At 43.8% G+C, this 25477-nt stretch overlaps 3 protein-coding genes across 3 annotated transcripts in view; 1 reads left to right on the top strand and 2 right to left on the bottom strand.

The window, feature by feature from the left end:
• LOC107373312 (homeodomain-interacting protein kinase 4-like) overlaps positions 1 to 25477 on the bottom strand; it is a 745746-nt gene that overhangs the window by 26382 nt on the left and 693887 nt on the right. The window lies entirely within an intron of this gene.
• Positions 2301 to 9999, top strand: atp5fa1 (ATP synthase F1 subunit alpha). The gene is made up of 11 exons (XM_015942984.3): positions 2301 to 2651; positions 3576 to 3651; positions 3751 to 3920; positions 5319 to 5492; positions 5682 to 5848; positions 6050 to 6350; positions 6432 to 6656; positions 6732 to 6839; positions 6920 to 7064; positions 7147 to 7297; positions 9789 to 9999. The coding sequence occupies exons 1-11, from the start codon at positions 2439 to 2441 to the stop codon at positions 9865 to 9867; spliced, it is 1809 nt and encodes a 602-aa protein (XP_015798470.2). The 5' UTR covers positions 2301 to 2438; the 3' UTR covers positions 9868 to 9999.
• On the bottom strand, positions 12132 to 25014 carry hwa (huluwa). Its single transcript, XM_054744465.2, is given in 4 exon segments — positions 12132 to 12616; positions 12910 to 13093; positions 24007 to 24103; positions 24105 to 25014. Coding segments are annotated over 4 exon segments (1098 nt in total). The 5' UTR covers positions 24755 to 25014; the 3' UTR covers positions 12132 to 12449.

Genomic DNA, 25477 nt, shown 5'->3' with positions numbered 1-25477 from the left:
TTGAGGCCCTCTCTTCAATGGTCAGTCTGCATGAGACTGACTCTCAACTGACGTTCAAAGTCATAGGCAGCGAAGCGTCTCTGTGCAGCACAAAAGCCCGGGTGGACAGTTTGTTTAATATAGGGTGATCATATTTCCATTTCCAAACAAGAGTACAGGGGATCTGTGCCTATGATGTCACACTATAGCAACGCCACACAAACCATGCTGGGACCCATTTTTTTGTAAGAACTAAATTAATATCAGATTCTGCCAATAAAAGAGCTCTAAAACAGTTCATATGTAAATATTTAGCATATGTATTGCAAAATCTCATTTTTCTGCTTTAGTGCTGCAACAAGGTTGTATTAATAATAAATTATTATACCTTTTGTTTTACTACAGCATCGGTAAGCTTCCTGTGCACAGATTATTAAGGATGCTTGTTTCAGCTGTGAGATTAGACGATAGGATCAATGAAAACATAAGTTGTCACACAGTCCATGGAAACTTTCAGAGAATCCACAAATAGTGGCTTTCAAATGGTTTTGTTACTTTTAGCAAGTTTAGAAAAGAAGCAGATGAGACAGCATGTCTGATAATTTAGTTTTTCATCTGATAACATTTGAACATGTCAGTAATGTCTGAGGGGCTTTTATAAACACTGTATAACTAATACTCCTGGAGAGGGTAAGAATTACACAGAGGCTTCTGGGGAGCCCAGTTATGGGGTGGGGGGGTGGGGGTGGGTGGGGTCATTTTGCCTTGGCCCCCAAAATGTCTTGAAACGGCCCTGGGTGTGTGACTGAGTTTTGAAGGTGATGAATTGTATCAGATGTATAAATATTACATGTGTATAACTTATTGTTTTATACAGGTAAAAACGTGTGGAGATAAATCTATATTTTACTTTTCAACAATTTGTTTTGTTTTCTTGTTTTTATTTAACTATTTTCCTGTCCTGTCTGTCTCTCATCTTCCTGCGTCTCCTCTAAATTCTCCAGAAAAAACTGCTGCCTGGATTCTTACTTTTTCACCTCATCAGTTACTTTTGAGCAGATCAAAGGGATCTCCTGACCGCAAAGCGGAGTGCGCCTTTCGATGCTGCGTCAGTGAGGTGAAATCACCGCAGCACATGATGAGCTGCGCAGCAGCAGAGCGCTTCAGGCACAAATAAGACAGAAAATAGAGAATATGTGCGGACATGAATGATCGTGTGCTAATTATAGTTTTTTGGTTGCGCCACTTTGAGAATGGACCGTGCGCTGGAAGCAGCTGCCTGGAGCGCTGCGCAAGAACGCGCTGTGCCGCTCTCTGTGCTCTCTGCTCAGAAGAGTCCATAAATGATGTAATATAGATAGAAAACTTGTTTCCGGCTCCCCTGGATGTGTAAGATATCCAGCTCCCCCATAATTCGATCCCTGCTCCTGGATGAAAAGCCGGACATTTTCATCAATACGACCGCGGACCCCCAGTCCGGACGCCCGGACAGAGAGTGAAAAGTAGACATGTCCGGGGAAAACCGGACACACGGTCACCCTAGTTTAATATAATGCGGGAGATTACAGATATGCCTACAGTATTTTGCTCGTGCGCTTGCTGCCCTGGGCCCCTTAGAGTTCGTGGGCCCTGGGCAATTGCCCAGTTGCCCATATGGTTAATCCGGCCTTGCGTAGTGACTTGTTGTTAGGCTTTTCAATTTGTTGTGCGTTTAGTGATTTGTTTTTGTGTTTAGTGAATTTGTTGTTGTGCTTTTCAATTTGTTTTGCGTTTAGTGATTTTTTGTTGCAATACACTTTATTGGCAAAAATCACCTAAATATTACTGTAGAAATGGGAAAATGGTGGCTTCAGCGTCCAGTCCTGCCAGAAGCTGCCAACACGCAGACGGAGTTTATCAGAAAAAAAGTTGATTTGGGGGTGACTTGCCTTTAAAAAAAATCAGAATGACAGAGAATAATGTTCCACATGTTGGCAGCTTGTTGGAGTAGCCCAAATATGTTAATGTGATGCGATTGTAGTCTGGATACTTTTTTCGTCTTTGTTTTTTAAATTGAACGCATTGTTTTAGTTTTTTTCTTTGCCTTTAATCATTCTTGTTTGAATGCTTGGAAGATTTTTGCTATTACTTTTCTACCTTTTGGCCACTTGTTATGATGCATAACCATAACAACAAGACACTTGTTAACAAATAAAGAGGAAGCAGCTAACTGTCATGTTCTTTATTTGAACCAGTGCGTTTGATGCAATATAGAGAGGTGAACAAAAAAATCTGAGATTCATGTATTAATAGTTTATTTTTCAGAGTTTCTCACATTTACTGCTTTCATAGTAGAATTGTTTTTTAACTTTCAAAATAAAAGCACAATTTAACAGGATATCTGTTATATCACTAAAAATAAGTTAATTACTTTAAAACATTATATATGTCAGTCAAACATAATTTAACATGAATATTTTATGGAAACATGCAGGTTTGTTTTTCCAAAAAGAAAGAGGTATTTTATTTTAATGCACTTCCTGGTTTCCGTGACCCCTCCACAAATCCTTCCGTGTCCGATTTGCCATCCTTCTCCCTCAGTTCCCGGTGCAGGACACACACAGGATAAAAAAATGCTGTCAGTTCGCTTGGCAGCGGCTCTTGTCCGCAATTTACCTCGAAGAGCTGGATTTGTAAGAACATCTAAATTGTTTATGCGTAGTTTTTGATTTCATGAACGAGAAATGTGGGGTTTTATCAGACAAATCGTTTCCGTGTGGTTTCTGCACTCGTCTTTGAACTGGAGGACACCGGGCCCTTCACTGGCCGACTGTTGGTCGACAGACCTTTAGGACAATAAGCTTATTTTTGTTGTGTAATAAATTACACATTTAGTATTTGGTCAGCGGTAGAGTCTACTGTGCTCATTTTGGAACGCTGAATAAATAGTTCAGGTTTATCTCTGCTTGCTAGCTATTATGTTTATGCTAATTTTTATTTATATTTCATTTTTGAATATTGTCCAATAGAATTATAAACATTTATTTTTAACTACGAATTATTGAAAAATTAAAGGGCTTTTAGGCTTTTATTTCAGCTTCGTCCGCATGTTTGACACATTTAGCTGTGTTTAAAATGATAAAATCCCATTCTCAAAGTCACGACATGTAAAAATAAAGCATGTCAGAACTTTGTGCCTAATTTTCCAACTTTCAGATTTATTCAGTCTTTTGAGTTTTATCATCAAATACCTGAATAAATTAGATTTTTTGTTTGTATACTGCATTTTTGTTTTACTCTAGATCTTACTAGAAATGCTCCAAATATATGCAAAATGTCACTTAGAACTGCCTAATTAGAATTTAATGTATTCCCTTTATGGGCAAAATAGGTGCAGCATTGAAACAATCCTTCAAAAATAATTCTTTGAATTAATGCACATCTGTTAGAAAACCCCTATAAAGCACAGTACTTAACTTTTATTGGATGAATGCTGCATTAGACTGCTTTGATTATCTGGATTTAACCTAAAATTTGTTACAAATTGGTTGTTAAACAAATAATTAAAGTGGAAATAAAAAACTGATTTCGTTAAATATCTCTTGACTGTGCTAAAGGTTTCCAAGAACTTTGCTGCTGTGTGTGTAGGGGCCAAGAACCTGCACACCACACATCCATGGCTGCAGAAAACAGGTTGGTTTTTCAGGAAACTGGTTTCCATCTACATGAAAATGGTTTAGCTTTTTGTCAGTAGGGCTCATATGAATCTTGCTCATTACCCATTCTTTAAAGGCACAGCTGAAGTCTCTTCCATTCTGGAGGAGAAGATCATAGGAGCTGACACCAGTGCTGATCTGGAGGAGACTGGTCGTGTGCTGTCCATCGGTGATGGTATTGCTAGAGTGTACGGTCTGAGGAATGTGCAGGCAGAAGAGATGGTGGAATTCTCCTCTGGTCTGAAGGTGATCTTCGACTGAAGGAAATGCACGGATGTGTCCGAGCTTAAGCATTTGCTTTGACTGATTTGACATTTGCAGTAGGGTTGGGCGATGGGATGAATTATTTGACCATCGACGATGGGCTGAGCCGGTACGGTTGATTTTACTAGAGGCGATTTGTTTATTTATTTTTATCCGTGAGTTAGTTTGTTAATGACAGATATTTTACACGTTATGCACAGAAAACATTGCGGAGAATAAATTTAAAAAGATCTCGATCAGCGCATCTGAGCATTATCTCACACTTTCTCCGCATCTTGCTGCCGACAGTGGGCGCAAGCGGTGTGCTGAAGAGGAGCTCGGAGGGCGTCTGTGACGCACTCGACATTATGCATAAGAGCAGAGTGTCGAGTGGAAACCCTTCTATCTTTCAGATAGTCTGGTAGACTTCAGGTTATTTCATTTGGAGACATTTTTCTTGATTTGAAAACTTTGGCTCAGGTAGCGCTCGTTATTCAGCTCCTGCTTCGAATGTGTCAGCAGAGCATGGGCTCATCCAGAACAACATTTAAACAGCCACGAGTCTGTCTGAGTCAAAAGTCCAGAACTTCATAACAACCTCAGCAAGCTCCCTAGAGGCATTTGAATACGCACAAGCTGCAGGTGACCAGTTCAGGTTTACGCTGAAGGAGTGTGCGGTTGGACTGCAGCAGGTTAAATGTTCCTAATTTAAGGGAAGTCGTTTAAATACATTGTTAATGCCTTACTGGGGCACTCTGATCAGCTTGTTTAGACTAAATATTAATTCAAAATTAATAGAAATTTAACATTATTGAATGATTATTATTTTAAAATGAAAGTGAAGGGAGTAAATGGATCATGCGACTGCTGGCTGCGAGCAAATGCTCCCTCCTCAGAGTGCGTTCAAACGCAGCAGCAATTCATTTCATTCCCTACTCAGACTCCTAAAAGAAAGAAATCCAGTAGCTTTTGTTCAGGAAAAAAAACATTTTGTTTCAATAAAATACCACAATGGTGGGCACTACAGGGAAACAAAGATGAGGCTTCTTTTTAATGCTTTAAACATGTTTAATATAAGCAGTTTTTACGTCACTCTTATCAAACTACAAATAAAAAATTAAAGGAAAAGAAAAATCAAAAAGGAACTTCCAGCGCTGTGCTTCTAAAAAAAAATCAGTGTTTGGACTTCTTCTGTGTTCGTAAATCAGTTCGTGCATCATGACATTGCTCAAAGAGTGGCATGCACAAATATATCGCCCATCGCATTTATTGGACTGATGATCGGTGGTGGAAATAATTATACAAATCACCCAACCCTAATTTGCAGTTTCAAAAATGTTTTCTGCAAATGTACACGTGCAAGTTTTTGTAATCTGCAAATGGCTTCATGTTCTTATCCAGGGCATGTCGCTGAACTTGGAGCCAGACAACGTTGGCGTTGTGGTGTTTGGTAATGACAAACTGATCAAAGAGGGTGACATCGTCAAGAGGACAGGCGCTATTGTGGACGTGCCTGTTGGTGAGGAGCTTCTGGGCAGAGTTGTTGATGCTTTGGGAAACGCCATCGATGGAAAGGTACTTGTGCTCATTCATCATCCCCAAAATATGCAAATCAAAGTTCAGGACAGACACGATGGCATCAGATTCAAGCTGACGTCACATGAAGGAAAACTGACTTGACTCACGGTTGAAGATCATCCTGACGTGTCACGCTTTTAGGAAGACTAGGTCTAATTCTGGTTTATTCTCCATCCTTCTCCTAAGGGCCCTCTTGGCTCAAAAGTTCGCAGGCGTGTGGGTCTGAAGGCTCCTGGTATCATCCCTCGCATCTCTGTGAGGGAGCCAATGCAGACTGGCATCAAAGCTGTGGACAGTTTGGTCCCTATTGGACGTGGACAGCGTGAGCTCATCATTGGAGACAGGCAGACGGGGTACAAGGATTCTGTGTCTGGCAGCTTTTGGTGTTGCTGCTGATGCCTTTGAAACATTGTTGCTAATTGTTTTTTTATCATCTTTATCAATTTTTAATCTACAATGAAACATATTGTTTCTTGACAGAGAGAAAATCAGTCTATATGACCACAAATTTTATTTTATCCAGAGTTTTTTAAGTCCTTCATTTATTGTTGCAGCAAAACTGCAATCGCCATCGACACGATCATCAACCAGAAGCGCTTCAACGATGGGACGGACGAGAAGAAGAAGCTGTACTGCATCTATGTCGCCATAGGCCAGAAGAGGTCCACGGTGGCTCAGCTGGTGAAGAGGCTGACCGATGCTGACGCCATGAAGTACACCATTGTGGTGTCTGCTACAGCCTCTGATGCGGCTCCGCTGCAATACCTGGCTCCCTACTCAGGCTGCTCCATGGGGGAATATTTCAGAGACAACGGCAAGCATGCGCTGATCATCTATGATGATCTCTCCAAACAGGTGGGATTTATTTCCTTTTTTATAGTTTTTCTTGTGCTTATAAATCCGTTTGCTCCAGGGTTCTTTTGAATTTTTCTGCAGGCCGTCGCCTACCGTCAGATGTCCCTGCTGCTCCGCCGTCCCCCCGGTCGCGAGGCGTACCCCGGAGATGTCTTCTACCTGCATTCCCGTCTGCTGGAGAGAGCTGCTAAGATGAACGATAACTTTGGCGGCGGCTCCCTCACGGCTCTCCCTGTGATTGAAACTCAGGCTGGCGACGTGTCAGCCTACATTCCCACCAACGTCATTTCCATTACAGACGGACAGGTAAGAGGGTGATTTGTTTCATCCAAGCATTTATTCATCATGAACTCCCCTCTAAATGCTTTTATTTCCCCACAGATCTTCTTGGAGACGGAGCTGTTCTACAAGGGTATTCGTCCGGCCATCAACGTGGGTCTGTCTGTGTCGCGTGTTGGATCTGCTGCTCAGACCAGAGCTATGAAGCAGGTCAGTCCTGCAAACATCCCAACCTTTCTCCCACTGAAACATTTCCTGGTGTGCTGATTTCTGTCTCTCACTCCCATCAGGTGGCTGGAACCATGAAGCTGGAGCTGGCCCAGTATCGTGAGGTGGCTGCTTTTGCCCAGTTTGGATCTGATTTGGACGCCGCCACCCAGCAACTGCTGAACCGTGGCGTGCGTCTGACCGAGCTGCTCAAACAGGGACAGTACTGTGAGTGTTGTGTGTTCATTTCATCATCTCACTCGTAATGTCTGTTTTTATTTTCACCCCCTGAATTTCTTTTGTCTTTCAGCTCCAATGGCTATCGAAGAACAGGTAGCAGTGATTTATGCGGGTGTTAGAGGACATTTGGACAAAATGGAGCCAAGCAAGATCACCAAGTTTGAGAAGGCGTTCCTGCAACACATCCTGAGTCAGCAACAAGACCTTCTGGCAAATATTAAGTAAGTTAACCCTTTTGCACTCCTAGGACATTTTGTGTTTATGTGAATAATTTTTGCTGTGCAAATTCAGTGAATAAGTTTTTTCACAGGATGTGTATTTTTGGGGGAGTACCAAAAATAATAAAATTCCTTTGCTGCATTTAATATAATGCTTAAATGACTTGATAGCTTTCCTGCTTCTTTGTCATTTATTGTGCCATTGACGCATGTAAATAATATTTTGTAATAAGCCAAAATATCAGCATTTATTATTATTTTGTTTGGGTTACCAGACCAATCACACTTGATTTAAAGTTTTTGTTTTCCAATAGATAGCATATTTGTTCATGTATTCAGAAAGTATTCAGGCCCTGCGTCAATTTTTTGGACTCTTTTTTTTTTTAATATTGCAGCCATTTGCCAAAATCCATTAAATTAACTTTTTCCTCATTAATGCACACACAGCACCCCACATTGACAGAAAAACACAGAATTTTAGAAATTTATGCAGATTTATTTTAAAAAAAAAACCCTGAAATATCAGATGATCCTAAGTATTCAGACCCTTTGCTCAATATTTAGTAGAAGTACCTTTTGAGCTAATACAGCCATGAGTCTTCTCGGTAAAAATGCAACACGTTTCCTACATCTGGATTTGAGGATCCTCTGCCATTCCTTCTTGCTGATCCTCTCCAGTTCTGTCAGGTTGGAGGGTGAACGTTGGTGGACAGACATTTTTAGGTCTCCACAGAGATGCTCATTGGGTTAAGTCAGGGCTCTGGCTGGGGCGTTCAAGAACCGTCACAGAGTTGCCTTGAATTCCCTCCTTTGTTATTTTAGGTGTGTGCTTAGGGTCATTGTCGTATTGAAAGGTAAACCTTTGGACCAGTCTGAGGTCCTCCGCACTTTGGAGACAGTTATTGTCCAGGATATTCCTGTACTTGTCCGCAGTCATCGTTCCCTTTATTAAAACCAGTCGTCCTGTCCTTACAGCTGAAAAACACCCCACAGCATGATGCTACCGCTGCTATGCTTCATTGTGGGGACTGTATTGAACAGGTGATGAGCAGTGCCTGGTTTTCTCCACACATACAGCTTAGAATTAAGGCCAAAGAGCTCGATCTTGTTCTCATCAGACCAGAGAATCTTATTTCTCACCATCTCTGGGTCCTTCAGGTGTCTTTTAGCAAACTTCATTCAGGCTTTCTTGTGTCTTGCACTGAGGAGAGTCTTCTGACGGGCCACTCTGCCATAAAGCCCTGACTGGTGGAGAGCTGCAGTGATGGTTGACTTTTCACAACTTTCTCCCATCTCCTGACTACATCTCTGGAGCTCAGTCACAGTGATCTTTGGGTTCTTCCTTACCTCTCTCACCAAGGCTCTTCTCCCTGGTAGCCCAGTTTGGCCAGACTGCCTGCTCTAGGAAGGGTTCTGGTCATCCCAAACCTTTTCCATTTAAGGATTATGGAGGCCACTCTGCCCTTACCACTGGAGGTTTCATCGGCACAGAATGGCAGTGGAACGGTTTACTCGCAAAATCACTGCACTCCCGTGCACACCGGGAGAGCGGCTTCCCCGCTCGAGTCGCGAGATCACAAAATCCCTCGTTTGTGCCGTCTTTCATTAAACCAGAAAGAAGGAAATCATGTTTTATTTTGCTGTTTGATATGTTCTTCCTCTCCACTGCCAGGATTAAAGCTCTTCAGACAGTTGCTTTGACCTCATGATTCTCATTTGCTCTGACATGCATTGTGAGCTGTAAGGTCTGCTATAGAGAGGTGTGTGGCTTTCCTAGTCAAATCCAGTATAATCAAACACAGCTGGACTCCTGTGAAGGTGTAGGACCATCTCAAGGGTGATCAGAAGAAGTGGAAAGCACCCGAGTTAAATATGAGTGTCACAGCACAGGGTCTTAATACTTAGTAGGACCATGTGATATTTCACTTTGTCTTTTAATAACTTTTAAAAAACTCAGCATACATTTTTCTGTCAGTACTGGGTGCTGTGTGTACATTAATGAGGATAAAAGTGCTGCAATATAACGGAGTAAAAAACTGATGTGGGTCTGAATAATTTCCATACCCAGTGTAGCAGGGGAATGACTGACACTGCATTTAGATAATAAAAAAAAAAACGAAAAATATTTTTATGCACATTTGTGACACTCCAAAGTGTTGAAAATTTACCCACAAAACAAGCCCTCTAAACAAAACACAAACAGTAGATTTAAAAATGTTTACATGTTCACAATTTTGGGTTTGATCATGAATCTGGCAATAAACTGGTTAAATCTCAAACACATTTTATTACTGCTAAAGCTAAGAATGAAATTCATGTAATAAATTGCGACTTAATATATATTTCTATAGAAGTTTTGTTTCAGCATTTTTGTGCACAAGGAGTAGAAACGCCATAAACATTAAGGAATGTATGAGGGTTTAGAGTTGTGCATGTTTTCCCCTCTTTAAGTATGCAGATATGTTGTAATCTTTTTTTTTTTTTTTTTTTTCAGGGCTGATGGTAAAATCTCTGAAGCTTCTGACGCTAAGCTCAAGCAGATTGTATTGAATTTCCTCTCAAGCTTTGAGTAAAGTGTCAGTTTTTCCATCTAGTTTTTGTTGTGCAGCAACAGCCACGCTGTCTATGAAATTAGAAAAAAAACAAGTGACACTTGATCATTAATGTACAGATATCTTAACAGGAAATAAAATGTTCCAACAACAGAGGAGTCATTTTATTGCCAAGTTTCTGTTATTTTATTATTGGTTTATTACATTTAAGTAATCAGGAATGCATTGTTTTGTAGGGAAACGATTATGAAGTTTAGTTTCTGGTTATTAAAAACATTTATTTAAAAATTATAAAATTTTAGAACTCTTCATGAAACCAGATTTATCCAATATTCACTTCACTACAGCGCCCTCTGCTGCTCAGAAGCTGCAGATTACAAATCTATTGAACACACCTTAACAAAATGTTCAAATGGTCTGTATTTGATATAGCACCTTCTAGAGTCATGGAACCCCCCAAGGCACTGTAGAGAGGTAATTGTTGCTTTTAAGATTATTGTATTGCCTTTAATTATGACCAGGAAGATGTGATATTCTATATAAATATAGAATATCAACCTGCTTGGTCTTTTGAATGTTTAATCAGAAGATTCTAGGATTCTTTGCTTTTTCAGTGATCAAACACACTTCGTGCTACTTCAAGGAGACTTAGGTTTATAAAAAGTAATAATTTATTTCCCAAACAATTAAAACATGACAAGTTAACTAATATTTACTGTGATGGATGGATCTAGGTGGATGGGATGTGATGTATGGTGACTATGTGAATGTGAGGTTATCAGAACCTTCGTATCTAGAAGACCTGAGTTTTTTTTGAAAATAATTTGGTTTGCATTTAACTATGAAGTTAGTTCTCATCAAAAGGGCATCAGACGCAATCTGTCATGTCTACGTACCCCAAGTGGAGACTCTTTTGGATCCGAGATGTCAGGGGGTCGGGTGACCCCAAAGTACAGAAGTCCGTAGATTAACCGCAGTACGACCAGGTCAGTCCAGAGTCGCCTCCAGGTCACAACAGTTGAAACTATTTTGCGTCTCAAATGGATTCTTAAGGAATCTTGCTGTGTCAGCTTTGTTCTGCAGGAACCGTTTTGCTGTATCAGCTGTAGGCAGCTTTTAGCTTGTCAAAAGCTTTGGGTTTAAGAGGGTTCGCTTCGGATGGCCTGTCCGAAGCTTTCTCTACAACTGAGTGGTGAACCTCACAGGATGTTGGAAGCTAGAAGTTGAAGTGCTGAATCACTAAGTGATTCTGTTTTAATATTCTCATATTATGATTACTTGACAAATCAGAATTGGCCATGTAAGAAGAGTTTTACCAAGAACCTCAGAAAACACGCCTTCTTTCAGATACAGGATGCTCTGATTTGTGGGGGGTAAGAAAATATCTCATAAGTTTAACTTAACTAATTTATCTCTAATGAACCTTGTCATATCCAACATTCATTTAATCATATATACAAGTCATTTCAAACTTCAGTAATTCAAGCACAGATTAATCAACCTTATTAATTTAAGCACAGGTTAATCAAAACATTTCATTTATAATTATTATAATTGACAATAAACAAACATTTATTTAATGATTATTCAACTTATGAGTTGTAGAAGTTCATTTTTTGTCCTGTGAAGCAAGCGGATAGATAAGGCCACTGCTTGGCAGAGAAGACCATGAGGAAGGAACATGATGTAGACAATACGTTATCATGTGTTCAGAGCTGCAGAGAGGCTCTGAACTCCAGCTGATGGCATGCAGGATCCGGCAGATACATGTAGACTCCTGTCTCCATATGGCCAGATACTGAAGAGGTCAAACTGTACATGAAAACTGACCATGTGTGGACGTTATAGCACTTTACAACACAGTCATTCACCCATTCACACGCTGGTGGGGATGAGTTACGATGTAGCCACAGATGCCCTGGGGCGCGCTGACAGAGGCGAGGCTGCCGTACACAGCTGCCACGGGTCCCTCCACCACCACCAGCAGGCAAGAGGGGTTACGTGTCTTGCCCAAGGACACAATGACAGCGACAAACTGAGCGGGGCTCGAACCTGCAACCTTCCGATTATGGGCCACGCACTTAACTCCTGCGCCACCATAAAACCTGCCCAGTGAGCCTCAAGGAAAATCTATTGTTGCAGCATAACAAGAAAACATAAGTAGACAGTTATCAAAGAGCAGTGATGTCATGATTTTCATTTCAGTTTCCTCTGGAAACCAAAAGAAGCTGTTTGTGTCAGTATTTAAACTTTTACTGAACCAAGAGGACCAGGGCATTAATGAGTTTATTCAAAACACTTTATTAAATTCTTAAGACCATTGGGTGAGTCACAACCTTTCAAATCGTGACATAATCTTTAAAATGTGAGGATTTGTGTGAAACGGAACAGACCAAGTAGAAAAACAGTGACTTGATTTAGAATCAACACAAGAGAACAGGAAACATTTCACAATAAAGGTGCAGAATGACTATTATAAACGGGTTTAGTGGCAGAGTGCTGACGAATGATATAAAAGTGGGAAATTATTGTGACAAAAACTTCAAAATAAGACGTACATACTTATATAAAATATATGATAAAACAAAATTAAAAGGGTGGGTTTAGACCCAGTACTGCTTTGTGTGCATGACGGCTCTGTGGTGGGTGTGATTGGGTATATTGTTCTGTTTGACGTAGCACGGGTCATAATAATCCCACTCCAGAGCTGAGGACAGGACACCGTTGGACAGGCCATCGCTGTCCGCTGACAGAATCCTCAGGGAGACACCTGGAAGACAGAACGTCCAGATCTTTGAATTTAAACTTAAAATAATGATTTTCATACATTTAATTCTTTGGTGAAGTCAGGACGGCATCCTACAGGTGAAATAATTGGAAAAAACGAACTAAAAATGATTATTTTAACCAGGAAGCTAACCTGCTGTTCCTCTGCAACATCATACTCTAATAATATATTTCCTTTGTGACCCTGTTTGGCTTTTCTTTAAGTGGGTTTCTTGTTGGCATGATGTCTGATCTAAATTCCTATCATTAGAACTTGGATGCAAAAGAATCACATACCTGCACTTGCTCCGAAGTCACTGTCCAGTCCAGAAGCTGCTGCAGACGTGTCCGAAGGCAGGTTGATGTACTCACAGTCCATGACCAGTTTACCAAACGGGTGCACGGGAACACCGAGGTTCACATCAGTCAGCTTCTCGTGAGTGCTGCTGCGGCGGATATGACTCATGTGTTCTGCTTCCTGCTGGGAATGGAGCAACTTTGGTATTTATATGGCATAAAAACTACACCAGGCAAGTTAAAACCAACAGAAACATATAAAAAACAAAAAAATAAAAATAGTAAAATGGACAATGTTATTGGCTTGTCTGAATAGGTAGGTGCTATGATAAAAATAAAATGAATCTCTGACTGGTAGCCTTTTCAAATGTAGCCGTTTGCTGCATATGCACTCAGAGCAGCGGGGGTCTGCGGCCTTTACAAAGGAAGGAGCCATTTTTACCACATGTGCAACTCTAATCTGTGTTCCACCAAGTGAACTTGACTGAAAACTTATTTTAGAACATGTCATTACCCTCTCATTGTTGGGCTAAAAAGAGAAAAGTGGCTCTGAACAAGAAATTACTCTTTAGGTAAATTACGTTGTGAAGCTGAGCTGAACTCACAGGCAGCTCAGCCTTTCACCAATAGCAGAATCCTATGGGGTGCCATTTGTAAAAATAGAAACGGTCAGAATTTAGCCATAACATTTTGGCATATTTAGCCTGTCATAGCAGAAATAAAATGGGTGTCAATTTTTCTAAGTCATATTTTCCACCATGTCATATATTCGTGTGTCAATATCAGTTCCCTTCTAAATATTTAATTAGCAAGCTAGATATTTTTGGAGTTAAGTATTTACTTCTCAAAATAAATACTGAATTTGGAGCTAAATATTTAATTTGTAATAAAATATTTAGCTTCAAACTAAACATTTATACCCAAACTAAATATTAAGCTTGCTATTTAAAGTGACAATGTGTAGTTCTTACCAGGGATGCACCAATGGATCGGTATTTGATCCCAATCTGCCAATAGCGCCCCTATCGGTTTTGATCGGAGTTTTCAAAATAGATCAAAGCAGGTGACGTTTACAACTAACCGCCGCCAGGGCAAGCTTTCCCGCTTCTCAGATCCAGGTCTCCTATTGGGGCGTGGTCTCTTCGAAGCACCTACACTGAAAATGGCGTCACCGGTGTGGAAGTTTTACAATGTGTCCGAAAAGGACAACAAATTTGCAGTTTGCAACGTGTTTGCAAAGGAGATACCCCGAGAAGGAATGCTACAAAAGAATTTCAACACAACAAACCTGGTAAGACATCTGAAAGTTTCTCACACCAAGGAGTACACCGAGTTTACAACTTTGGCTGATGCTAAGTCGGAGAGAGAAAAGCAACGTGCAGCAGTGACACCGCTAACTCAGCTGAGTGTAACAGAGACATATAAACGACAGCAACCTTACAGCAGCAACAGCAACAAAAAGAAAGAACTAAATCCCAAGGTAATGGAATTCATATGCCTTGACCATCAGCTGCTTTCTGTTGTCGAAGAAAACGCCTCATTAACTGCTTGGACCCATGCTACATGCTGCCTAGTCATAAATATTTCACAGATGAATGCCTGCCGGAGCTATATCATAGTATATACAGTCAAATCCAAAGCCTCATCCAGGATGACAAAATTGTGTCAGTCGGCTTTACGAGTGACATTTGGAGTTCTAGTGTGAGTACCATATCGATGCTGAGTCTAACTGCACAGTTTATTGATGAAAAGTTCGAGCTGAGGAGAGTTGTGCTTCACTCACAAGAGTTTCCTGGATTACACACGGCTGCTGCCATCGCTAAAGCTTTCACAGACATGTTCCACACATGGGGGACCCCAAAGGAAAAAGTACACGTTATCCTACGGGATAATGCAAGTAACATGGCGAAGGCTATGAAGGATGCTGGTTTACCAAGCCTGCCGTGTATGGCACTCACACTCCAGTTTGTTGTGAATGAGGGTGTTTTGAAACAGCGTGGAGTAATTGACGTCATCGCAACTGGGCGACGCATGGTCGGTCATTTTAAGCATTCTCTGCTTGCTTACTCCAGGCTATAAGACATTCAGAAAGAAAGCCCACCCCAGCAGCTCAAATGGCTACAGCAGGATGTCCCCACCCGGTGGAACAGTATTCAATTCAATTCAATTCAATTCAAGTTTATTTATCTAGCGCCAAATCACGACAAGAGTCGTCTCAAGGCACTTCACATGATAAACATTCCAATTCACAGTTCATTAAGCCAATCAGAAATAATGTTTCCTAAATAAGGATCCCAGCAAATTGCATCAAGTCACTGAGGAGTGTCAGTGACTATACAGCAATCCTCATACTAAGCAAGCATGCAGCGACAGTGAAGAGGAAAACTCCCTTTTAACAGGAAGAAACCTCCAGAGAATCCTGGCTCAGTATAAGCAGCCATCCTCCACGACTCACTGGGGATCGAGAAGACAGACAGAGCAGACAGAGCAGACAGAGCAGACAGGCAGGCAGGCAGGCAGGCAGGCAGGCAGGCAGGCAGGCAGGCAGGCAGGCAGGCAGGCAGGCAGGCAGGCAGGCAGGCAGGCAGGCAGGCAGGCAGGCAGGCAGGCAGGCAGGCAGGCAGGCAGGCAGGCAGGCAGGCAGGCAGGCAGGCAGGCAGGCAGGCAGGCAGGCAGGCAGGCAGGCAGGCAGGCAGGCAGGCAGGCAGGCAGGCAGGCAGGCAGGCAGGCAGGCAGGCAGGCAGGCAGGCAGGCAGGCAGGCAGGCAGGCAGGCAGGCAGGCAGGCAGGCAGGCAGGCAGGCAGGCAGGCAGGCAGGCAGGCAGGCAGGCAGGCAGGCAGGCAGGCAGGCAGGCAGGCAGGCAGGCAGGCAGGCAGGCAGGCAGGCAGGCAGGCAGGCAGGCAGGCAGGCAGGCAGGCAGGCAGGCAGGCAGGCAGGCAGGCAGGCAGGCAGGCAGGCAGGCAGGCAGGCAGGCAGGCAGGCAGGCAGGCAGGCAGGCAGGCAGGCAGGCAGGCAGGCAGGCAGGCAGGCAGGCAGGCAGGCAGGCAGGCAGGCAGGCAGGCAGGCAGGCAGGCAGGCAGGCAGGCAGGCAGACAGACAGACAGACAGACAGACAGACAGACAGACAGACAGACAGACAGACAGACAGACAGACAGACACACACACACACACACACACACACACACACACACACACACACACACACACACACACACACACACACACACAAATGTGTCTATAGTTCTATTGTGATGTCTTAGTAAATATTCTGTTTGGTGAGATCAACTTTATTGTATTTATCCTAGTGGATCTCTAAATAAACGGGTAAACTAGCAGTATTACGTCCAACGTCAAGGAAAGCAAAAAGTTATCAGGAGAGGTAGAATGTTTAAGTGGTTAGCAGCAGTGTGCTAGACGATGGCCCCCTCCATGAGGCCACCACAGCTCAGCAGAACATCGTTGTAGCTTCTTCTGGGGAGAAAAACACTTAGAGAGAAAATAAAGTTAACAGCTGAAATTGCAGAAAGTAATACAGTTAAAGAGCAGAGAGTAAAAGAAAGCAGTAGAGTGTGGAAAGTGGTCAGTGTATCCTCCAGCAGTCTAAGCCTATAGCAGCATAACTACAGAGATAACTCTGGATAATCTATCCTATTTAGATGGAGGCATGTTGGAGGCAGGGCAAGGGAGAGTCGTCTTTACCGACTGTACACTCCACCTCCCTCTACTCCCCCACTTGTCCAGATTTAGGCTAACATCAGATTTTAACCATAGGCCCTATCAAATAAAAATGTTTTAAGCCTATTCTTAAATGTAGCCAAAGTGTCTGCCTCATGGACTAAGGCTGGGAGCTGGTTCCACAAGAGAGAAGCCTGATAACTAAACAGTACTGTTGCTATGCTAAAAAAGTTTAGTGGAACAGAAACATGCCCTTTGCAGTTATGCAGCCAACTATGATCTGCCTTGCATGTTCATCCCTAGCCAATGGAAATTGATTGAAAATCTGATTTCACTGCTTGACCCCTTTGATAAGCTCACACGCAAAATAACTGAATCAACAGCATCAGCTGCGGATGTAATTCCATCCATCAAAGCCTTAACTCGTCTTCTTGAGAAAACACAGGAGACTGACCATGGTGTAAAAACCGTCAAAGCCACAATGTAGGAATCTGTCAAGAAGAGATTCAAGGACATGGAATCTGAGCCTCTGTACACGATTGCAACACTCCTCAATCCAAGGTGAGAAAAAAACTGTATATTTGTGTGTGTGTGCGTGTGTGTGTGAGTGTGTATTAAAGATTATTATGCTCCGTCTCTGTCTAGCTTTGCTAAAAGTAAAATGTAACCATAGCTTTGTGTTTTTTCTTACCTGTTGGCATTTCTTTTCAAATTCGATTTACAAATAAGCAGTTATGTAGACAAATATAGAATGGAACAAACATGTGGGGACTGTGCTATGAGGCCAGCTAAGCCCATGACTAAAAAAAAACACGCTAAGCAAGATCTATGAAATCCATCACGACAGACTAATGATTTGTTTTCTTTTTTTCTGTTTCTCTTCTAACAAAAAAGGTATAAAGACAGGTTTTTCCACACCACACTCAAGCCACAGATACACAGGCTCTGACGTCCTGAGCCGGGCCACTGTAGTGGAGCAACAGGTCAGTGAGGAGAGTTCTGCAGCGAGCAACTTCGAGCCCCCACAGAAAGTACCACGGACTGGCTTGCATGCGATGTATGCTGAACTGTTGGCTGAAGATGGCTAACATGAAGCTGCTGCTGACATCAACACCACATCAGCAGAGATTGCTCTTTACCTATCAAAGCCAGTTATTCCAGATAACAAACAGCTCCTTGATTTCTGGAAAGCCAATGAGCACCAATTTCCTGCTCTCGCACAAGCAGCACGTTCCTATCCATGTTCACCTTGCACAAGCGTAGATAGAGAGCATTTTTTCAGCACAGCAGGACTTATTATGGATGAGAAGAGGAGCAGGTTAAGTGCAAAAAATGCTGAGATGCTTAAATTTTCTCGTCTCTCTCGTCTTCCTCCGCTTTTCCGGGTCCGGGTCGCGGGGGCAGCATCCCAACTAGGGAGCTCCAGGCCGTCCTCTCCCCGGCCTTGTCCACCAGCTCCTCCGGCAGGACCCCAAGGCGTTCCCGGACCAGATTGGAGATGTAACTTCTCCAACGTGTCCTGGGTCGACCCGGGGGCCTTCTGCCGGCAGGACATGCCCGAAACACCTCCCCAGGGAGGCGTCCAGGAGGCATCCTGACCAGATGCCCAAACCACCTCAACTGGCTCCTTTCGATCCGGAGGAGCAGCGGTTCTACTCCGAGTCCCTCCCGAATGTCCGAGCTCCTCACCCTATCTCTAAGGCTGAGCCCGGCCACCCTACGGAGGAAACTCATTTCGGCCGCTTGTATCCGCGATCTCGTTCTTTCGGTCATTACCCAAAGCTCATGACCATAGGTGAGGATTGGGACGTAGATCGACCGGTAAATCGAGAGCCTGGCTTTCTGGCTCAGCTCCCTCTTCCCCACGACAGATCGGCTCAGCGTCCGCATCACTGCAGACGCCGAACCAATCCGCCTGTCGATCTCCCGATCCCTCCTACCCTCACTCGTGAACAAGACCCCGAGATACTTAAACTCCTCCACTTGAGGTAGGACCTCTCCCCCGACCCGGAGGTGGCAAGCCACCCTTTTCCGGTCGAGAACCATGGTCTCAGATTTGGAGGTGCTGATCCTCATCCCAGCCGCTTCACATTCGGCCGCGAACCTACCCAGCAAGAGCTGAAGGTCAGAGCTGGATGAAGCTAGGAGGACCACATCATCCGCAAAAAGCAGAGACGAGATTCTCCTGCCACCAAACTCGACACACTCCACACCACGGCTGCGTCTAGAAATTCTGTCCATAAATGTGATGAACAGAACCGGTGACAAAGGGCAGCCCTGGCGGAGTCCAACCCTCACTGGGAACAGGTCCGACTTACTACCGGCTATGCGGACCAAACTCACGCTCCTCTGGTAAAGGGACTGAATGGCCCTTAACAGAAAGCCACCCACCCCATACTCCTGGAGCGTCCCCCACAGGGTGCCCCTGGGGACACGGTCATAAGCCTTCTCCAAATCCACAAAGCACATGTGGATTGGTTGGGCAAACTCCCATGCCCCCTCCATCACCCTTGCAAGGGTATAGAGCTGGTCCACAGTTCCACGGCCAGGACGAAAACCACATTGCTCCTCCTCTATCTGAGATTCAACTATCGATCGGACCCTCCTCTCCAGTACCTTGGAGTAGACCTTTCCAGGGAGGCTGAGGAGTGTGATCCCCCTATAGTTGGAACACACCCTCAGGTCACCCTTCTTAAAGATGGGGACCACCACCCCGGTCTGCCACTCCCTAGGAACTGCCCCCGATGACCACGCAATGTTGTAGAGACGTGTCAACCATGACAGCCCTACAACATCCATAGCCTTGAGATACCCAGGACGAACCTCATCCGCCCCCGGGGCTCCGCCGCTGTGTAGTTGTTTGACTACCTCAGTAACTTCTGCCCCCGAGATCGGACAGTCCATCCCCAGGCCTCCCAGCTCTGGTTCCTCCTCGGAATGCGCATTGGTGGGATTGAGGAGCTCCTCAAAGTATTCCTTCCACCGTCCGACTATAGCCTCAGTTGACGTCAGCAGCTCCCCATCCCCACTGTAAACAGTGTGAGCGAGTTGCTGCCTTCCTCTCCTGAGGCGCCGGACAGTTTGCCAGAACCTCTTTGGAGCCGATCGATAGTCTTTCTCCATGGCCTCACCAAACTCCTCCCACGCCCGAGATTTTGCCTCGGCAACTGCCACTGCTGCACCCCGCTTGGCTATCCGGTACCTGTCTGCTGCCTCCGGAGACCCACAGACCAGCCACGCCCTGTAGGCCTCCTTCTTCAGCCTGACGGCTCCCCGAACCTCTGGTGTCCACCAGCGGGTACGGGGGTTGCCACCACGACTGGCACCGGCCACCTTACGACCACAGCTAGCAACAGCCGCCTCGACAATCGCAGAGTGGAACAAGGCCCACTCGGACTCAATGTCCCCCACTGCTCTCGGGACGTGGTCAAAGCTCTGCCGGAGGTGGGAGTTGAAGACCGTCTTGACAGGTTCTTCTGCCAGGCGTTCCCAGCAGACCCTCACTATGCGTTTGGGTCTGCTTAAATTTTGCAAGGCAAATCTGCCATTCATTCTGCTTAATCAGAAGTAAGCTTTGGGTGTGTTCCTAACCTCCATCCCATATTTCTAAGTTACCAGAAATGCCTCAGCTAAAACGAGGATAGAGCCAGGCCTACAGATTGAGCTCCAATGTTTATTTAGTTTTATTTTAGTTTTTTACTGTGCAATTCATTGCCCATGGCAATCTCCTTACTCCTTTCTACCTCACCTGAAATAGGTATGTTTACAGATAGAGCTCAATAGTTTTTATTTTGATTAAATTTATTTTTTGCCAATGCTGTGAAATTGTTTGCACACTTCTGTCTGTTATCTCCCACATGCAGACAAGTTGTCTTGAAATTATATCATTTTATGTGCTACGGCATGTTTATATTGCACTTTTGAGTTTATTTTTTGACAGGGAAAGCTACATTTGTATGTTGCAGTTGCACATATGTCATTGTTCTTGCTCTCATTTATGACATTTATTTTTTCACAAAAAAGCTTGTAGCTAAACTCCAAATTATGTCTAAGAAAAAGCCTCTGGAGAGAGTTAATTGTTTATTATGGTGCACATAAAGGGTGTTGTGCACATAATTTCTCATTTTAAGATTTAATTCCTTTTTCCACAGGAAAACTAACGTTTTTAGTTTAGTAATTGTATCAACTCTGAGTGAAATGTTTGTGTTGTTGCACTGCAAATGTGTTGTACACATAGTTATTGCTACAAGAAAACATAAGCTAGTATGCTACACTTACCCTATGTACGCTGAATCTAAGTTGTCTCTTAAGAGAGTCTGTAGACTAAATAAAATATTGCACATTACTCCGCTTGCAATAAAGCAGTGGTAAGTTCACAACACTTTGTCATCTCCTACTTTTCATACTAAGAATACAATGTCAATGTTGCGTACATGAGAAAACAATATTGGAGAATCTGGATTTTGGGTTACTCGTTTAGGGGACTTTTTATTCAGACTACTATCAACTAACCCACAGCTTACAATTTATCCATTTACTTCAGAACAGAGTGGCTTTCCTTAGCATAACTGCTGATTACTGGAACCGGAAATAATCCTCTCCACCCGCTGAATTGCCCTTCAAAATAAAACTAACACATAACGTTACTCTCATATCATTAACTCTCTGCAATAAAAATAACATTGATGACAATGTTAAACCTCAACACACAATGTTGAGTTATTATTTATTTTTTTGCATTTCTGCACTATTTAGTGTTTAGAACTTTTAAATGATAAATGACCCGCTCTTGTATAACACCTTACAAAGTAAGGACTCCAAAGCACTTTACACTACAGTCAGTGAATCATTCATCCATTCACACACTTGATGGTGATGAGCTACGATGTAGCCACAGCTGCCCTGGGGCGCACTGACAGAGGCATTAATATTTAAATCAGTTAGATTGTTACTGATACGAGCTACTCAACTGGCCACTCCTGAACATTTGCTACCACAAACCCCCTCTAGCCCAACCATCTCAAGCCCTACTGCTTCATTTTCCTCTTTTTCCCCTGTCACTGAGAACTGTGTGTCCAAGCTTCTCACATGCAGCCGCCCTATTACATGCCCACAGGACCCCATTCCGTCTAAGCTGCTCCAAGCTATTGCTCCTACAGTAGCCACAGCAGTCACACATGTGATCAACGCTTCACTGACATCCGGTACATTTCCCACCTCTCTCAAGCATGCTCAGGTTAAACCGCTGCTAAAAAAACCCATCTCTTCCTCCAAATCATGTGGAGAACTACAGACCTATCTCTCTCCTCCCTTTTCTGTCTAAAATCATTGAAAGGGTGGCTTTCAAGCAGATCACAGAATACCTCACACAAAACTGTCTGCTTGACCTTTACCAATCTGGGTTCAAAAAGGGCCACTCCACTGAAACTGCTCTGTTAGCTGTGACTGAATCCTTAAAAGAAGCTAGAGCGACAGGCAAATCCTCAGTGCTTATCCTGCTCGACTTATCGGCTGCATTTGACACTGTCAACCATGGCTTCCTTTTGTCCACACTCTCTAGCATGGGCATCACAGAGAAAGCACATGCCTGGTTTGAATTGTACCTCACAGGACGATCATTCAGTATCTTGGCTTGGACAATCCTCTACCGTGCACCATCTTGCCACAGGAGTCCCCCAGGGCTCTGTACTAGGACCTCTTCTCTTTGCCATATACATCACCTCACTAGGTGAGATCATTCGATCACATGGCTTCTCCTACCACTGCTATGCAGACGACACCCAGCTCTTTCTGTCATTTCCACCGGACGACCACACTGTCTCTGCACGAATATCAAACCGTCTCTCTGACATATTAAAATGGATGAAATCCCACCATCTCCAACTCAACCTCTCTAAAACTGAACTACTTGTCATCCCAGCAAAACCATCCATACAGCACAATATCTCAATCCAAAATGACTTCCTATCTCTGGCTCCTTCAAAGGCAGTTTGAAATCTAGGTGTTGTGATTGATGAACACCTGACCTTTAAAGATCATGTTGCCTCTGTTGCCCGTTCATGCCGCTTTGCGCTGTATAACATACGAAAGATCAGACCATACCTAACACAACATGTCACCCAGCTCCTGGTGCAATCTACTGTCATCTCTTGCCTCGATTACTGCAATGCCCTTCTAACTGGTCTTCCAGGCAGTACTGTGCGACCTCTTCAAATGGTCCAGAACGCAGCGGCGCGTCTGGTCTTCAATCAGCCAAAAAGAGCACACGTCACCCCTCTGTTCATTGAGCTCAGGACAATCCAGACTCTTCTCATGCATTGTTCCACAAATGTGGAATGACCTTCCAAGCACTACCAGAACTGCGGCTTCCTTTTCAATTTTCAAGAAACTCCTGGAGACCCTGCTCTTCAGAGCATCTTCTTAACTAGCATCCTCCCTGCACCCGTCCCCCCCTCCCCTCCACCGTCCACTCCTTTGTTCCCTCCTCTCGATGATTGATGTCAAGTTGTTGTTATTGTTGTTGTTAGCCTCAAGGGTATACAACATTTTGAATTAATGAATAGATTCATAAGAACTAATGAAACACAGAATTCCACCTTAAAAAAGGGAAATGGCTGCTAATTATGTAAAAACATTTTTAAAAATTCACAAGTAAGAACTGCTTTTCTGGCACAGTCAGATGTTGTCTCAAACTGTTTCACATTGTTTAAAAAGCAAAGAAAATTTGGTGTTTTATTAACAAATAACATATAAAGAAAACATTTAGGTGACAAGAAACATGGATTTAATGATGTCACACGACGGCAACATCACTCGAACAATTATGTTCTTTCACATTGGTTTTGAAAATAATTTTGCTACGAGCAGATCCAGAAACTACAACGCCAGAAAACTAGCATCTGCATTGCATTCTCTCGATGGAATTAACTGAAGGACTAAAAAAGTCTGAAGAGTCACGCCATGCTTTCTGCTCCACATGTAACATTTACTGTAATGCTTTTTTTTTAAAAACTAGCGACAGTCACGGTGATGTGTAAAACTACCCTGAAACGTAAATACTGCCCCCTAGCGGCAGAAAACTAAACACTGTAGTTTTAAATATTTAGCTTGCAATATAATTTTTAGGTTTAATTTCTTTTATTTGCAAACTAAAAAGTACAAATCCTAAAAATATAAATCAGAAAACAAAGTAATTTTTTTTACTCCAAAGGAATTCTATAACTTGCCAACTAAAGGTTTAGTGGTGAACTGATAGTTGTTTATGAATGAATGACATGGTGAAAATATGACCACCTATTTCCCCCTCTTATGACAAGCTCAACAACCCGAACTATTGCTGTTATTGCTTCACTTTACAAACATTCATTTTAATCAGGAAGAAGGGCCACAGGTGGCTGCAGAACCAGATCTTAAAAACGTACCATAGGAGTGTTGGGCGGAACCAGGTTCAGTCCTGTTTCCGAACCACTGGACTGCAGTAAATTAGGCGCACTCCTCCACCAGAACGTGTCATGAGTCCGCAGGGGGCAGGGGGGGGACCTCAAGCCTCGCCGCGGAGGAGGGGGCGGCCGCGGCCCGGATGGTGCTCGGCGCCCTCAGGGACCCCGAGCCGGTTGCGCCATCGGGTCTCCGCTGGCGGAACCTGGGATTCACCCCAGCTCTGTCTCTGGACGAGGCTCTGGAGGAAGTGACCGGGTGCGACAGGACGGGCTCTGATAGGTACATGTAGACTGTCTTCCCGTCCTGCAGCGGGGAAAAAGCTCCGACTCTCAGCAGGGAGGACCGTAGGAGCATCTTCTCCGTGTCTCCTCGGTGGTTCCTCCTGCTCCTCTTGGTCAGCACCAGCAACTTGTAACCCAGGAAGAGACAGTTGAACAGGAGCAGGGTGACCACGCACGGGATGAGCAGAAGGACAACGACAGTCAGGTTAGTCACCGGGGAGCCCTCGGTCAGACTGGGTGGTGCGGTCTGACCTAAGTTCGACATTTCATCCGTGAGAACATATCTGGTCCTCTTTAGAGAAACGCCGCTGCGAGGGTTCAACACTCGGGCAACAGGTGCGCCTTGATTTGAGCTGCCATGACAACGGCTCACCGCTAGATAGCAGCAGATCGCTCCTGAGACCCACCAGTCTGGATCTTGAGGTGATTTTTCAGTTGAGATGGACATGATGAAGGGAATATTCAGGTTCAGGAGCACTGCGTCAAGGAATCACACCCTCAACCCATCCAAATGTATACAGTTTAAATCACTGCAAGCAAATAGCTGAAATTACATAGAGAGACAAAGTCATCAAGCCACGTCAAGTAACACACTCGTTTCATATCGGGTCCAGATTCAAACCAGCTCCGAAATAAATAGATTATGTAATAAAATGACATTTAGTAAAAGCAATAAATTCAACTTAAGAGAAAAATAACAAATTGCCTCATCTTCACTTCCACACAATGCTTTATAAGCACAGGGTCAATTACTATACCAGGAAGAATCTCCCTGCAGAACCAGAACCAAGCTCACAATGGGCTGACCGAGGTCTGAGAGGAGAGGAAAGGTACAGTCATAAAGAGCCCAGCATTGGTTACTAGAAGAAGTGATGATGCTAGAATTGGTGAACTCTGGCAGAAGGATTTTGACTCATTTTACAGAATTTTAGTCGGACATCTTAATAACCCCCCCGAGGTGATTCAGGAGGGGCCCGGAGTAGAACCGCTGTCCGAGAGGAGCTAGTTCAGGTGGCTCAGGTATCTAGTTAAGATGCCTCCTGGACGCCTCCATGGTGAGATTTTCCAGGTATGTCCAACCAGAAGGAGACCAAAAGGAAGACAGGACACACTGGGGAATGTTTCTCAGCTGGCCAGGGAACACCTTGGGATTCCGCGGAGAAGCTGGCCC

This window comes from Nothobranchius furzeri, chromosome 6 (genome assembly GCF_043380555.1).
Source record: "Nothobranchius furzeri strain GRZ-AD chromosome 6, NfurGRZ-RIMD1, whole genome shotgun sequence".
NCBI classification, from domain to species: Eukaryota; Metazoa; Chordata; class Actinopteri; order Cyprinodontiformes; family Nothobranchiidae; genus Nothobranchius; species Nothobranchius furzeri.
Note: the sequence above shows the minus strand (reverse complement) of the source record. Positions and strands in the feature narration are given on the sequence as shown.